This window comes from Rhizophagus irregularis, chromosome 11 (genome assembly GCF_026210795.1).
Source record: "Rhizophagus irregularis chromosome 11, complete sequence".
In the NCBI taxonomy this organism is placed as follows: Eukaryota; Fungi; Glomeromycota; class Glomeromycetes; order Glomerales; family Glomeraceae; genus Rhizophagus; species Rhizophagus irregularis.
Window position 1 is genome coordinate 4,115,118 of NC_089439.1, and position 16,684 is coordinate 4,131,801.

General features: G+C 27.0%; 2 protein-coding genes across 2 annotated transcripts; one reads left to right on the forward strand and one right to left on the reverse strand.

Annotated features, from left to right (window-relative positions):
• Positions 1-7,516: 7,516 nt before the first annotated feature.
• On the forward strand, positions 7,517-7,986 carry OCT59_003384 (uncharacterized protein; the record flags this gene model as incomplete). The annotated part of the gene is made up of 2 exons (XM_066145577.1): positions 7,517-7,528; positions 7,669-7,986. The coding sequence occupies 2 exons, from the start codon at positions 7,517-7,519 to the stop codon at positions 7,984-7,986; spliced, it is 330 nt and encodes a 109-aa protein (XP_065996285.1).
• Positions 7,987-14,794: 6,808 nt separating this feature from the next.
• On the reverse strand, positions 14,795-15,444 carry OCT59_003385 (uncharacterized protein; the record flags this gene model as incomplete). The annotated part of the gene is made up of 2 exons (XM_025310916.1): positions 14,795-15,261; positions 15,363-15,444. 2 exons carry the CDS (start codon positions 15,442-15,444, stop codon positions 14,795-14,797), a joined length of 549 nt encoding a protein of 182 aa, XP_025176973.1.
• Positions 15,445-16,684: the final 1,240 nt, after the last annotated feature.

Below are 16,684 nucleotides of genomic sequence, written 5' to 3' on the forward strand. Positions count from 1 at the left end.
GTAGCAGTTGACGAGCTCAACATCAATTCATTGATTTCACATATTCAAGAATTTTTGATTGATCATCAAACTGAATTTTTACAACAAAATCCAACTGAAATCCTTGAAACCGTTTATCAACATGAAACATTTACGGATTTATGGGATTTCTATCTTGAAAAAGTTTGTATAGAACCTGAAATTTTATTTAATTCTGAAAAATTCAATAATTTAAAAGCTCCATTATTAGAATTATTGTTAAAAAGGGATGATTTGAATTTAGATGAAGTTGAAATTTGGGAGAATTTGCTGAAATGGTGTTCTGTTCGTCAAAATATAGAGAATGATTTAACAAAATGGAGCAGAGAAGATATTGCAAATATTGAAAGAGAATTGCACAATTTTGTTCCTTTAATTCGATTTTATGATATTGAACCTGTAGACTTCTTCTATAAAGTTTATTGTTATAAAGATATTTTACCACAAGATTTAATTCATGATCTTTTGGAATTTCATATAGTACCTAATGTGAAATCTAAGGCTAATTTACCATCTTCAAGAAAATCAAATCAAATTAATTCAACTTTAATTGAACCAAGGCATATTCCTGTTTTTGCTTCATGGATTAATAAAAAAGATTCTTCTCATTATAATAAAAAAGATACTCCTTATAATTTTAATTTATTATATCGTTCAAGTCGAGATGGAATTGGTACTAGCTCTTTTCACAGAAATTGTGATGATAAAGGAGCTACCATTTTTATAGCAAAAATTAAAGATTCGACACAATTAATTGGAGGGTATAATCCACTTGATTGGAATGGAAGTAAATGGAAAACTACAGCAGATAGTTTTTTATTTAATTTTATAGATAGGAAAAACGTTTCTACTGGAAAAGTAAGCTATATTAATAAACAAGCTCAAGCTATTTATTGTAGTAATACTTGGGGGCCAACTATGGGTAATTTATACTGTAATCATGATAATAAGTGGTATTATGATATTTATTCTGATGGTGAGCGCTATCCAAATATAGGAATCCCAAAAAAATTTGAAGTAGTAGATTATGAAGTATTTCAGATAGTTAAAAAATAATTAATTATTACTAAATCATACCATGGTGTAATTGACACTAATTATTGTTATTATTTTATTTGTATGTTACTTATTTTTCATTAATAATTCAGCAAATCTTATTCTGCTAATATAATAATTGTATTTCACATAATAGCATTTAATGCCTAAGCAGGAACTTTATGTATATTTTATATGGTTTGCTATATTTGCAGTACAATAAAAAAATCATAGTCAGATCTTTTTTTTCTTGATCATTTATGGAGAGTTTAGCAATTATAATTAGCATAGCTGTTTATCTATGCATAGAAGTTTTGTGAAAACACAGAGAATAATTATAAACAATAATAAATTATTACTCCATTATTCAAAAAACATAAGTTTCCAAAACTGACTTTTATTGTAAGAAATTAAATAATTACTTGAAATTGCATACTATATTTATTTTTATCAACAAATTTGTTTATACACTAATATTAGTACTCTTACCCTATAAAAAATAAATGTCCAGAGAATGTCTACGAAAACGTCTGGAAACTGTCCAGAATAAATCTGGCATGTCCAGAAATTGTCCAGAAAATGTCTATTTTTTGCTACAGGTTTGATACTTAAAATTTTGACATATCCGGAATTTGTCCAGAATTTGTCCAGTATAAAATTTTGGACAAATTCTGGACAGATAAACCAGGACAAATTCCAGATATAGTAAAAATTCAGAAAGGACATGAAAAAATTCTGGACGCTACTTCCAAAAAAGGATAAATTAATTTGTAAAAAAAATGCAAAAAGCACAAAACTGACATTCATAACCTTCTTTGTCATACTAATTAAATTTGCTGAGCACTATATATCTATGATATAAAACTTTAAATTAAGAGCAACTATAATGATTGTTACATATATATTGATCATCTTTTATGACAAATTTTATGAAAAAATAATTTTTGGACAAATTCTGGACAAAATGAGTGTCCGGAAACAAGTGTGTTTTCGGAACAATTTCTGGACATGGTACCTAGACATTTTCTGGACAATTATTTAGACAAAATTTCTGGACAATTTCTGGACACTTATTTTTTATAGGACTATAAAGAAAACACTAAATGCTTACCCTAATTTTAGGAGGTGATCCGCTGTGTAAACTAACGAGTACCCACTGTAACTTATGACAGGTACCTGCTATTTTTGCTGCAAGTACCAGTTAATTTATATAGCGGGTTTTTTAATTCTTTTATTCATAAAATTCAAATATTAGAAAGCTGTGCCGTTTATAACCAGATTTATAGACAAATAAGATTTCATTAGAAAATTGTCATCAGATGATGTTAGTAACAAAAAAAAAAATTTTATTATAAATGTCACACCCTTCTAATACTGTACATTAATTTTGTGGGCCATTTTATAGCAAGCACCTGCCATTTGTTATAGCAGGTACCTGTCAATAGTAATTGCAAGGTGCCTGTTAGTTTATAAAGCAGGTTGCCTTGCATCAGGAGAATAAAATAAGCGTAGATCTACAAAATAATACACGTGTGAAAAAACTACACAAATCTACACCACTCGCGACAATATATGAGTGTGAAAAATTTAGAGGAATTTTCGATAGTATAAAATGGTGTATTTTTAAAAATGACGTAGTTTTTTTAATGTATGCAAATTACACTTAGTACGTAATAACCTGCATAAAATTTTTTTTTAAAAAAAAAAAAAATTCCCAGGCAAAAAAAATATATAGATATATAATGGCCAATTTACATTTATATTATGCATATTTTGGTAAAAAATAATGTAGTAAAAATTTTCTCTTAATTTTTTTCACTTTTATATTTATTATTTTTTTTTACTCACATTAAGGAGTTGAACTGAATACATTTTATTATTTTTTACTTACACTAAGAGTCGAACCGAATACCTCATAATTAATTACATTTTATTTATTTATTTTTTTTTACTTACACTAAGAATCGAACTGAATACCTCGAGATAAACTATTAATATATTAAGTCTCATTATCCGACCACTACACTATTTGTTCTTTTTTTTTTAATTATTAATATTATATTTCATATTTTTCTTAGAGTAAAAATGTATTTATATAATTTTTTTTTTAGTGTAGATATTTAAAATAAAACAAACTTCATTTGCTAATTTTCCTTGACTCAGTGTTAAGAATATTTTTAATTGTTATCATATATTATTAGAAATTTTTTTTTAGCGTATATATCTAATATCTATTTGTGTAAAATTTAATCAACTTTTTTAAATAAAAATTTTTCAAAATATTTTAGGTTACATTTTCGCGTGGGTTATGCAAAATCATGTATTTATGCAAATTTCGAAAGTGTAGATTGCTGAAACTACCTACTTATGTAGAATTTATGAAACTTTTTAAGATACAAAATCAATGAAATATTTTTTTAAATTGTTTTTTTGTGTAGATTACTTAAATCACATGTTCAAGAAGTTATTTCAAGATATAAAACTTCAAAACTACCTATTCACGAAAATTTTATGGCATTTTTTAAGATACGCCTTATTAAATATATAGTACCTATGTTTTAAGTGTAAATTATGCAAAATTGTATATTTATAGATTTTTATGGAGTATAAATTTCCAGGGATTATACATATTTGACAACTCTACGCTAATATTCGCCTCATATAATCTCCTGATGTGTGTCCTGTCATAATAATTTCAGATCCCGCCGTAAAAATAACGTATACATGCTCATAATTTAACTATATACGCTGTAATATTAATTACTACGCACTTTTGACCATGGTGACTCATTTCTCTATTCTTCTAAAAATTTTGTGTCATAAAATTGTATAAATAAGAGTCTTTAATTGTTATTATTTATTCAATAATAAAAAATGACTTCAAAATTTTTAGTAGAGTTATCTAATGATTATATTACCTGAAATTGCATACAAGTTGCTTACTTTATCAACAAATTTGTTTATCATGCACTAATGTTACTCTTATAAAAAAAAACGCTCAATAATTCCAGAGTTATTATTCATATTTGTAGAATCTAAGAATGGCGAAATAATTACCTAAAAAAAAAATAAATAGAAATATATAAAACGGGTATTCTTTTATTATTAATATATTATAGGCGCAGTATTCAATTGCTGATTAAATTTAGTGTTACGATCATCGTAAAATTGTATAAATAAGGGTAACAAGGAATCGGCTAGTTATTATTTATTCTCTTTTTTATAATAATAAAAAAATGACTTCGAAATTTTTGTTAGAGTTATCTAACGATTATGAAAGACTTTTTGAAACAGAAATTGGATATGACGTTATTATTTATTCCGGAGAAGAATCAAATATCAAAGAAATTCATGCTCATTCAAATATTTTGTGCATTAGATCTCAATACTTTCGCTCTGCATTTTCTAATGAATGGGCTGAAAAAAGAGATGGAAAATTTATATTCAGAAAACCAAATATTTCGCCACAATTATTTAATATCATTCTTAGGTGATTTATAATAATTTTTTTTATTAATAAAATAAAGTATTTCTAATTATTATTTATATTTAGGTTTATTTATTGTGGAAATATTGAATTGGAGAAATTACAGGGTTCCGACGTATTGAAATTATTGATAGCAGTTGATGAACTCAATATCAATTCATTGATTTCACATATTCAAGAATTTTTGATTGATCATCAAACTGAATTTTTACAACAAAATCCAACTGAAATTCTTGAAACCGTTTATCAACACGAAGCATTTGCGGATTTATGGAATTTCTATCTTGAAAAAGCTTGTATAGAACCTAAAATTTTATTTAATTCTGATAAATTTATTAACTTGAAAGCTCCATTATTAGAATTATTGTTAAAAAGGGATGATTTGAATTTAGATGAAATTGAAATTTGGGAGAATTTATTGAAGTGGTGTTCTGCTTGTCAAAATATAGAGAATGATCTAACAAAATGGAACAGAGAAGATATTACAAAGATTAAAAGGGAATTGAATAGATTTATTCATTTAATTCGATTTTATGATATTGAACCTGCAGATTTTTTTTATAAGGTTTATTGTTATAAGGATATCCTACCACAAGATTTAATTCATGATCTTTTGGAATTTCATATAGTACCTAATGTGAAACCTAAAGATAATTTACAACCTTCAAGAAAAACATATTTTAAAAAACTTGATTCAACCTTGACTGGATCAGACTGTATTCCTGTTTTTGCTTCGTGGATTGATAAAAAAGATTCTTCACATTATAATAAAAAAGATGCTCCCTATAATTTTAATTTATTATATCGTTCAAGTCGGGATGGAATTGATCCTGGTTCTTTTCACAGAAATTGTGATAATAAAGGAGCTACTATTTACATAGTAAAAATTAAAGATTCAACACAACTAGTCGGAGGATATAATCCACTTGACTGGAATGGAAATGATTGGAAAACTACATCAGATAGTTTTTTATTTAACTTTACAGATAAGAAAAATGTTTCTACTGGAAAAGTAAGCTATGTTAATAAACAACATCGTGCTGTTTATTGTTATTATAGTTGGGGGCCAACTATGGGTAATTTATACTGTAAATATGATAATAGGTGGTATTATGATATCTATTCCGATGGTGAGCGATATTCTAATATAGGAATTCCAAAAAGATTTGAAGTGGAAGATTATGAAGTATTTCAAGTAGTTGAAAAATAACCAAATGTTATTAATTTACGCCATTATGTAATTGAAACTGATTATTGTTAATGTATTATTATATGTTTTTTTATATGTTACTTACTTTTTATTCTATATTATTATTAGTAATCCAGCCAATCTTATTAAGCATATATTTTATATTTTTCTCACATTTTTTTTTATTTTTTTACATTTACAGTACAATAAAAAAAAATAAGTATAATTAGATCTTTTTTCAACTAATTATAAGGGAACTGGATCATTTTAATTAGCAAAGCTTGTTTAATTTAGCTATGGTGTATAACACCAGTCGTGTGGTTTAGTGAAGTCAAAAATTAATAAAAAGGATAATTATATTATTACTTCATTATTCAAAAAGTTTTTCAAAATTAATTCTTATCTGTAAGAAATTGCACAATAAATATTAATTACCAGAAATTACATACAAATACTAGTTATACCTAAACTACTACTTACTAATTATACCTATTTTATCAACAAATTTGTTACTCTAATATATATGCACTTGTCACATTATAAACTTGTATTGCGAAAGGTGATTCTGGAGAAATTTAGACTTATGAGGAAGGAATAATTATTATCAAATGCTAAACTCATCATACACATCGTGTGATAACCGTTATAACTGATAATAGGTTACGGTACATTTTGTCGAAAGGACGTTTCGCCAAAGGGACATTTCGCCAAAGTCATTTCAGAAATGATAGCGACTATCACATTTATAAAAATATTAAACGCGCAATGAAAATAAAAATTTTTTATTAAGTTACATCAGTAACCTTAATAGATATTCTGATTTACACTCAAATATACAACAAATGTATAAAATAAAATCTTAGATGTTGATTGAGTGCTTTAATATTTTCATTTTTTAGTTTCTATTTACATTCTTTACCTATTTTGCAATAAAAATAAAAATTAAATAAACGTTTGAACAAAAAAATTATTTTTAAGTGTCTTTTCTTCTATGATATTATTACTTTAACATTCAAATAAAGTAACTGACATTAATTGTTAAGCAATAATTATTTTCCTGAAAACATTTATTCAGTAAAAAATGATTAATATATTATAAGCAACAAGACAAATTTAATAAAAATTAGCTAAATTCTTCATATATTTAGTATAAAAACAATAAAATAAACAAATAATGTAACAAATAATATTTCGGCAAACGTCCATTCGGCGAAGTTGCTTCGGTAAAATGTCCATTTAGTAAAATGTCTATTAGGCGAAATAACCATTCAGCGAAATGGCTTCAGCGAAATGGGGTTTCAGCGAAACGTTGGTGAAATGGCTTCGGCGGCAAAATGTTCGTGATAATAAGTATGCAGCAAATATTATTACTTAATATTATATATGGAAAATTAAATTTTGTAAGATGCTATTAGAAGTATGACTGAATTTTTACTAACAAGGATATTTATGATGACTCGTGTAATTTTATTAAAATCAGATGATGATCGTATTATAAAATTTGATTCTTTGATTCTTGCACATTGAGTTACTGTTGGAATATTATGCATGATTTTCACGGCACAGTCATGAAAATCATTATCTACAGGTCTCTGTGAAATAACTATTACTTATTAAATTATATCAAAATGATTATCTAGCACAAATTAAAATCTAAATTTTGCTGATATATGTATAAATATAACCACAGTTCCCTCTAATTCCATTATACAAACAATTCATCAACCATGAAATATATAGTGTATTTCTTAATACGTTCTCTAATATCTTTGCTTGGGATTATAATTATGATTGCACAGGTAAGCTATCTAAGAACGATTTTTATTCTTGCACAAGATAGCGTTGTTAATAACCATCTATTTTTTTTTACTTTAATGCTATTTTATCGTAATAAAAAGATATTAGCATTTCAGACATTAAATTTACGCAAAGTAATCAGGTCGAAGTAACCGCGCATGGTCCACAAAGATATTCAAATCGTGAACATTTCCCTTGTTGTTTGCATCAGGGGCCAATGCTCATTAGTAATTATACATTTTTTTACACAAATGAGCCAAATAACCCGATTGCTACTACTGTTTGGAAACACCGTCAATGGGTAAATGGTTACTCTGAAGATAATTCTGTAGAGTTAGATGATTACCTATATTGGCCACCACCGGATTGTGACAAAGAAGTTTATCAAGGAGCAATTAATTACACGCGTACTAACAATTTTGATGCTTCAAGGTTCCCCCTCCAGGAGAGAAAGTCATAGTGTTAATGGATATATTTGCTCATTGTCTTTTTGACCCTGATGAATCAGGGCATACGTATTGCTATAGGGGGTGCGAAGTAAGAATTATCACAGATTATAATCCGCAAAAGTGAATGGATTCTTTTATCTTTGTAATTTGTCTTTTGTTATGCTATAAAATCCCTTTTAATTATTTAATTATTTATTAATAATTTTTATTATGATAATATTTTTTTAAATTCTTTTTTTCAACAAATCTTGTTTATATCGAAAGAAAATTAGCTGTTAGTATTTTATAATATACTATTATATTTTCATGTTACATTATATCTACGATTCAAATAAAAAAATTTTCAAAATTAATTATCGCAATGTGTCATATCATATCTTTCTAGTAGGTTCGATAAAAAAAACTTTTTTTTTTCTTTAATATGCTAATAATGTTTTTAACGCTAATAATATATGTAATTTTTGGGGTGAATGTTAATAATAAATGGGAATTTCTCGAATTGTTTATATTTTATTCATTGACTTTGTCACTTTAAGTCATTACAATATTTCTAAGTATAAAAAAAATTCTTTATTGAAAAATTAAAAATGCATTTTATATAAAACAATTTATCTTTTAACTACTTGAAATACTTCATAATCTTCTACTTCAAAATTTGTTGGAATTCCTATATTAGGATAACGCTCTCCATCACTATAAATCTTATTAGACCAATTATTATCTTTACAGATAATATTACCCATAGTGGGTCCATAAATACTATCACAATAAACAGCGCTATTTATACTGGTAACATAACTTACTTTTGCAGTTGAAATATTTTTTCTATCTGTGAAATTAAATATAAAACTATCTGCTGTAGTTTTCCAATATGAAACTCCATCCCAATCAAGTGGATTATACCCTCCAATTAATTGTGTTAAACCTTTGATTTTTGCTATCCAAATAGTAGCTCCTTTATAATCACAATTTCTATGAAAAAAATAAGGGTCAATTCCATCCCAACTTGAACGATATAATAATTTAAAATCATAAGAATTATTTTTTCTATTATAACGTAAAGGATTATTTTTATTAATCCACGAAGCAAAAAGAGGAAGATGGTTTGGTTCAATCAAAGTTGAATCAAGCTGATATTTTGAATTTAGTTTTCTTGAAGGTATCACATCAGATTTAAGTTCTACATTAGGAACTATATGAAACTCTAAAAGATCATGAATTAAATCTTGTGGTAAGATATCTTTATAACAATGGACTTTATAAAAGAAATCTGCAGGTTCAATATTATAAAATTGAATTAAAGGAATGAATCTGTGCAATTCCCTTCCAATTTTTGTAATATCTTCTTTGCTCCATTCTGTTGGATCATTATTCATATTTTGTTGAGCAAAACACCATTTTAACAAATTTTCCCAAATTTCAATTTCACTCATATACAAATCATCCCTTTTTAATAAAATTTCTAATAAAGAAGCTTTTAAATTAATGAAATCATCAGAATCAAACAAAACTTTAGGTTCCTCACAAATTTTTTCAAGATAAAAATTCCATAAATCTGTAAACATTTCATGCTCATATACTGTTTCAAGAATTTCAGTTGGATTTTGATGTAAAAATTCAGTTTGATATTTGATCAAAAATTCTTGAATATAAGAAATCAAAGAATATATATTGAGTTCATCTACTGCTATCAACAATCTCAATATATCAGGACCTTGTAAATCCATCAATTTAATATTACCACAATAAATAAACCTAAATATTAATTAGTAGTTAAAATATTTTTTTTTATAAAAAAAAATACATATATATTATACATACAAAAATTAAAATTCATTACAAATATTATAAATTACCTTAGAATAATAATAAATAAATGTGGTGCAATATTTGGCTTTTTGAAAATAAATTTTCCATCTTTCTTCTCTGCCCATTCATTAGAAAGTGCAGTGCGAAAATATTGGGACCTAATGCACAAAATATTTGAATGAGCATGAATTTCTTTGACATTTGGTTCTTCTCCGGCATAAATAATAACATCATATCCAATTTCTGTTTCAAAAAGTTTTTCATAATCGTTAGATAATTCTACCAAAAATTTTGAAGTCATTTTTTATTATAATAAATAATAACAATAAGAATTCTTATTATCCTCATTTATACAATTTTATGATGATCGTAACACCAAATTTCTAGAACAATGAGCAGCAAATCAGCTATTGAATACTGCGGCTAATAATATAAAAATAGAATGGTGCAGTTTTATTAATAAATAAATATGAAATATGAATAAACCGTTTTATAACACATTTCTATTTATTTTTTAAGTAATTATTTCGCCATTCTTGGATTCTATAAAATTGAAATAGTATTTATCGTTTTTATTATACTTAATAACACTAGAGCATAAACGAATTTGTTAATAAATAAATAGGTATAATTAGTAGCTGCATTGTAATTTCAAGTAATATTCAACTAATATTATTGTGCAATTTCTTACAAATGAATATTAATTTTGGAAAACTTATAATAAATAAAAAAAATAATTATATATACAGTAATTATTACTTCATTTAAAAAGCATAAGTTCAACAAGACCACATCATTGGCGTGATTTCAGAAAACTATACATAAATTAAAAAAGCTATGCCAATTAAAATTGTTAAACTCTCCATAAATGGTCAAAAAAAGAGAACTAAATATATGAATTTTATTGTACTGCAATGAAATATGCGAGAAACTTAAATAAATATGCATGAAGTATATCATGCTACAGTATTAAATGCTGTAATATGAAATACAATTATTATATAACTAAGATTGGCTGGATTACTAATAATTTAGAATGAAAAAAATAAGTAACATATTACCGTGCTCGTCTTGGAGATTGGGAATTTCGTCAGATAAATGTTATGTAATACATTAACAATTGCCATGGTGTGATATAATAAAATTATTTATTTTTTAACTATTTGGAATACTTCATAATCTTCTACTTCGAATGCTGGTGGAATTCCTATGTTAGGATAGCGCTCTCCCTCACCATAAATCTTATAATACCATTTATTATTGTCACAGTATAAATTACCTATGGTTGGCCCCCAATTATAATAACAATAAACAGCATGATCTTGTTTATTAACATAGCTTACTTTTGCAGTAGAAACATTTTCCTTATCTGTAAAATTAAATAAAAAACTATCCGCTGTAGTTTTCCATAAACCTCCATTCCAGTCAAGTGGATTATACCCCCCGACTAATTGTGCTGAATTTTTAATTTTTACTATATAAATAGTAGCTCCTTTATTATCACAATTTCTGTGAAAAGATCTAGTATCAATCCCATCCCGACTTGAACGATATAATAAATTAAAATTATAAGGGGTATTTTTTTTATTATAATGTAAAGAATCTTTTTTATCTATCCATGAAGCAAAGAGAGGAATATGTCTTGATCCAATTAAAGTTGAACCAATTTGATTTGATTTTCTTGAAGGTGGTAAATTAGCCTTAGATTTCATATTAGGTACTATATGAAATTCCAAAAGATCATGAATTAAATCTTGTGGTAAAATATCTTTATAACAATAAACTTTATAGAAGAAGTCTGCAGGTTCAATATCATAAAATCGAATTAAAGGAATAAATTTGTGCAATTCTCTTTTAATATCTGTAATATCTTCACTGCTCCACTTTGTTAGATCATTCTCCATATTTTGATGAACAAAACACCACTTCAGCAAATACTCCCAAATTTCAATCTCATCTAAATTCAAATCATCCCTTTTTAACAACAACTCTAATAATGGAGCTTTCAAATTAATAAAATTTTCAGAATTAAACAAAATTTTAGGTTCTTTACAAACTTTTTCAAGACAGAAATTCCATAAATCAGTAAATGCTTCATGTTGATAAACGGTTTCAAGAATTTCAGTTGGATTTTGATGTAAAAATTCAGTTTGGTGATCAATCAAAAACTCTTGAATATGTGAAATCAATGAATTGATGTTGAGCTCGTCAACTGCTACCAATAATTTCAATACGTCGGAACCTTGTAATTTTTCTAATTCAATATTTCCACAATAAATAAACCTAAATATAATAATAATTAGAAATATTTTATTTTATTAATAAAAAAAATTATTATAAATCACCTAAGAATGATATTAAATAATTGTGGTGAAATATTTGGTTTTCTGAATATAAATTTTCCATCTCTTTTTTCAGCCCATTCATTAGAAAATGCAGAACGAAAGTATTGGGACCTAATGCACAAAATATTTGAATGAGCATGAATTTCTTTGATATTTGGTTCTTCTCCGGCATAAATAATAACATCATATCCAATTTCTGTTTCAAAAAGTCTTTCATAATCGTTAGATAACTCTGTCAAAAATTTTGAAGTCATTTTTATTATTATAAAATAATGAAAAAATAGAATAAATAATTGAAGCTGGTTCCTTGTTACCCTTATTTATACAATTTTATGATGATCGTAACACTAAATTTCTAAAATAAAAAGCAATTAAATACTGCGGTTATAATATAAAAAAAAAAATGTTGCAATTTTATTAATAACAAAATATGAAATGTTTATATAGTACATAATTAGGGATGCTAACGATCTGGATCGCGGTCCACCAGTCCAGTCCTAGGACTGGACTGATTAGAACCGATCGTCTTAATAGGATTATAGGACCGATCAAAAAAACTATCTTTTTGGTAAATTAGCAAGCTGATTAACAATTTATTGACTAATTTGTTAAAATATGATCGGTAAACTATTAACTGATTTGTCAACAACATAACAAAAACAAAAATGGCTATATAAATAAATAATTTTTTTTTGTTTACCTTTATAAGAACAAGAAAAAAATTTTTTTGTTTACAGTAAAATAAGCAAGAAATAATTTTTTTTTTTGTTAAAGTAAGCAAATTAGTGAACGCTCTTACTGCTAATTGCAAAAATATTGGACCACCCAATATGAATTTTTTCATACGCATGTGGTCGTAATCGATTGGCAGCAATTCTGGCCAAATTTATAATTCTGGCCTGGATTAAAAATATTTCCTAATATGAAACCTATATATATATTGCCGGTGACTAAACTTTTATCCGATTTCACGTGACTTTATGAACAAATAATACATTACGCAAATTTCCATATTAGGAAATATTAATTCCGGCCGGAATTATAAATTTTCAGAATTTTTTTTATAGGACCGCAGTCCAGACTGCAGTCCTATAGGACTGATTAGTTGATCCCAGTCCTCATACCAACGAAGGACGGACTGAACTGGACCGGTAACATCCTAAGTACATTTCTATTTATTTATTTTTTGATAATTCTTAGATTCTATAAGAATGAATAGTAACGATACTTTAGAATGATTTGAAATAGTATTTAGCATTTTCTTCAATATATTTAATATCGTAAATTGGTTACGCGTAAATTTATTATCCTTTATTATAAGTTATTCACATCAATATTTTTGTTAATTTTTGATATAATACCGTATAGCACTGCCTTAAAATACCAGGAACTGGCGAAATAAATCACGTTAGAAGACAAGATTAAACTGGAAGAACTTCAAAATATCCCTTTGGCGAAACTTCCCTCATGCGAAATGACCTCGGCAAAATGTGTTTCGGCGAAATAGACTTCGGCGAAATGTACCGTAACCCCAGTAAGTATAACTACATTGTAATTGGTGCCGATCAGGGAATAAATTGTATTTCAGACAAAAAAGATTATCCAAAGTCATGCGCGAAGATCTGGTACAAAATCTCGAAACTTTAAATTTAAGGGTATCAGGACTTTTCACCGAAGTTTATTTCACCGAAATCCATTTCGCCGAAGCAATTTCGCCGAAGGAATGTTTCACCGAAGTGGCATTTCACTGAATGCCATTTCCCCGAATGGACCTTTTACCGAATGGCCATTTCGCCGAAGGACATTTCGCCGAAGGATATGAAATTTTTCAGTTTTCCTTTTCTTTTTTATAAGACAAACGAATTGTTTACACATTACAAGTTGCGTTTGTTTATTTTATTTTAATTACAGTAGAGGAAAATTAATTTTATTTAGTAATTTCATCTTACTCACCAATTTTACGAAACATTTGTATTGATTAATGAATTATGTTAATCACCAATATTTTCAGCGAAATGTCCTTCGACAAAGGGGAAAAGGATTCGTCGAAATGTCTATTCGACAAAACGCCCATTCGACGAAATATCACTTCGGCGAAACTTCCCTCATGCGAAATAATTTCGGCAAAATGGGTTTCGGCGAAACAGACTTCGGCAAAACGTACCGTAATCCCAGTAAGTATAACGATCAGGGAATAAATTGTATTTCTAAACAAAAAAGATTATCCAAATCATGCGCGAAGGATCTGGTACAAAATCTCGAAACTTTAAATCCCAATGTTACGCAGTACAAGAATGTGAAAACTTTTATCGTAATTGAGCAGTATTCGGCAGTGATCTATAATTAACGGTTAATTAACATTCACCCCAAAAATTACACATTTTAGTGTTAGAAACATTATTAACATAATTAAATTAGGTTCGATAAAAAACTTTTTTTTTTCTTTAATAAGTTTTTATGAATAGAAAGATGTGACACGTTGCGATAATTAATTTTGAAAAATTTTTATTTGAATCGTAACATGAAAATATAATATATTATAAAAGATTTGTTGAAAAAAAAATATTAAAAAAAATATTATCATAATAAAAATTATTAATAAATAAATAAATTAAAAGAATTTATAACATAACAAAAGACAAATTACAAAGATAAAAGAAACCATTTATTTTTGCGGATAATAAACTGTGCTATAATTTACTTCGCATGCCTGATGGCAATACGTATTCCCTCCAAAATGAGTGTCAAAAGTACAATGAGCAAATATATCCATTACAAGTGTGACTTGCCCTCCTGGAGGGGGAAACCTCGAAGCGTCAAAAATGTCAGTACGCGTGTAATCAATTTCTCCTTCATAATATTTGTCACAATCCACTGGTGCATAGTATGATAAGCAATCATTTGGATCTGCGGAATTATCCTCAAAGTAACCATTTACCCATTGACGGCCTTTCCAAACAGTAGCAATCGGGTCGCGTGGGTTATTTGTATAAAATTTATAATCACCAATGATCATTGGCCCCTGTTGCAAACAACAAGGCAAATAGTCAGGATCTGAAACTCTTTGCGGACCATGTACGGTTACTTCGATCTGATTACTTTGCGTAAATTTAACGTCTGTAATGTTAATATCTTTTTATTACGATAAAATAGCATTTAAGTAAAAAAAAAAATAGATGGTTATTAACAACGCTATCTTGTGCAAGAATAAAAATCGTTCTTAGATAGCTTACCTGTGCAATCATTAATATAACCCCAAGCAAAGGCATTGGAGAACGTATTGAGAAATACAATAATAAACACGATATATTTCATGATTGATGAATTGTTTGTATAATGGAATTAGAGGGAACTGTGGTTATATTTATATATCAGAAAAATTCAGATTTTAATTTTGTGCTAAATAAATTTGGGAATATTTTGATTTCATTTTGATATAATTTAATAACGTGTATTATTACACGCTCATTAGGATTGTGCGGAATTCATTGTACCGATATTTTTGTTATCATGCCCGATATTTTTAATGATCGACAATATAATTATATTAGCACACGCACTAATCCTAATATCACGTATAATAATATTGTTATTGAACGGGGCTATATCGGCCTTCGGCCGATATTTTGACGCCCCGTTCAATAACATACAATTATTAGACTTGCTAATCCTTCAAAGAGCCCTGTTTAGAAAGAACTGAAGAAAAATAAAAACAGAATGAATATGAGAATTTAGAGATGCACCTATACTAGCAATGTTTTATTAGTAGGAATATATCAGTTGTAATACTAATTAACATCTGAAAGGAAATTGGAAGTGTAGAAAATGCCGATCTTATATTACACGTGGTAGTGTATAACTAATAAAGTAACTAATATCATATTAAATTAAAAAAATAAAGTTTGAACATTATCCATTACACCATCTCAATTCATTTAAGGCAGCACACGCTTACATAGGTATGGTTTATCATTATCCTTTTTTTTTGTAATACCAATTTTTATATCACCCAATGGAAAAAGAATTAAAGAAGCCACCATATTTGATAGGAAAGTCCAGTAAAATTGGATCAAAAATTTTTAATATTTTTTTCTTTTTTTTTTTAATAATTTGTATATTTAAATATTTTTTTTCAAAAACTTAATAGTTAAAAAGTTTCAAATATATAATTACTAAAAAAATTAAAAAAAAATAAAAGATAAAATAAGTAAAGTTATTTCATTTTCAATGCTGTGCCGTGAAAATCATGCATGATATTCCAACAGTAACTCCGTAAAGAATCAAATACGATCATCTGATTTTAATAAAATTACATCATAGATATCCTTGTTAGTAAAAATTCAGTCATATTGGTATCACCATATCTTCTAATGGCATCTTACATATGGAAAGCCATCCTTGACAAAAGGTTGATGTCCAAACATCATGAAATATAATATTTAGACATCATGATGGTATGTCTAGACATCATGTTTGATATATGTAGGATGATGTTTGTACATTATTTAACATAATGTGAAAGACATCAACCGACATGATGTCTAGACATCATGCT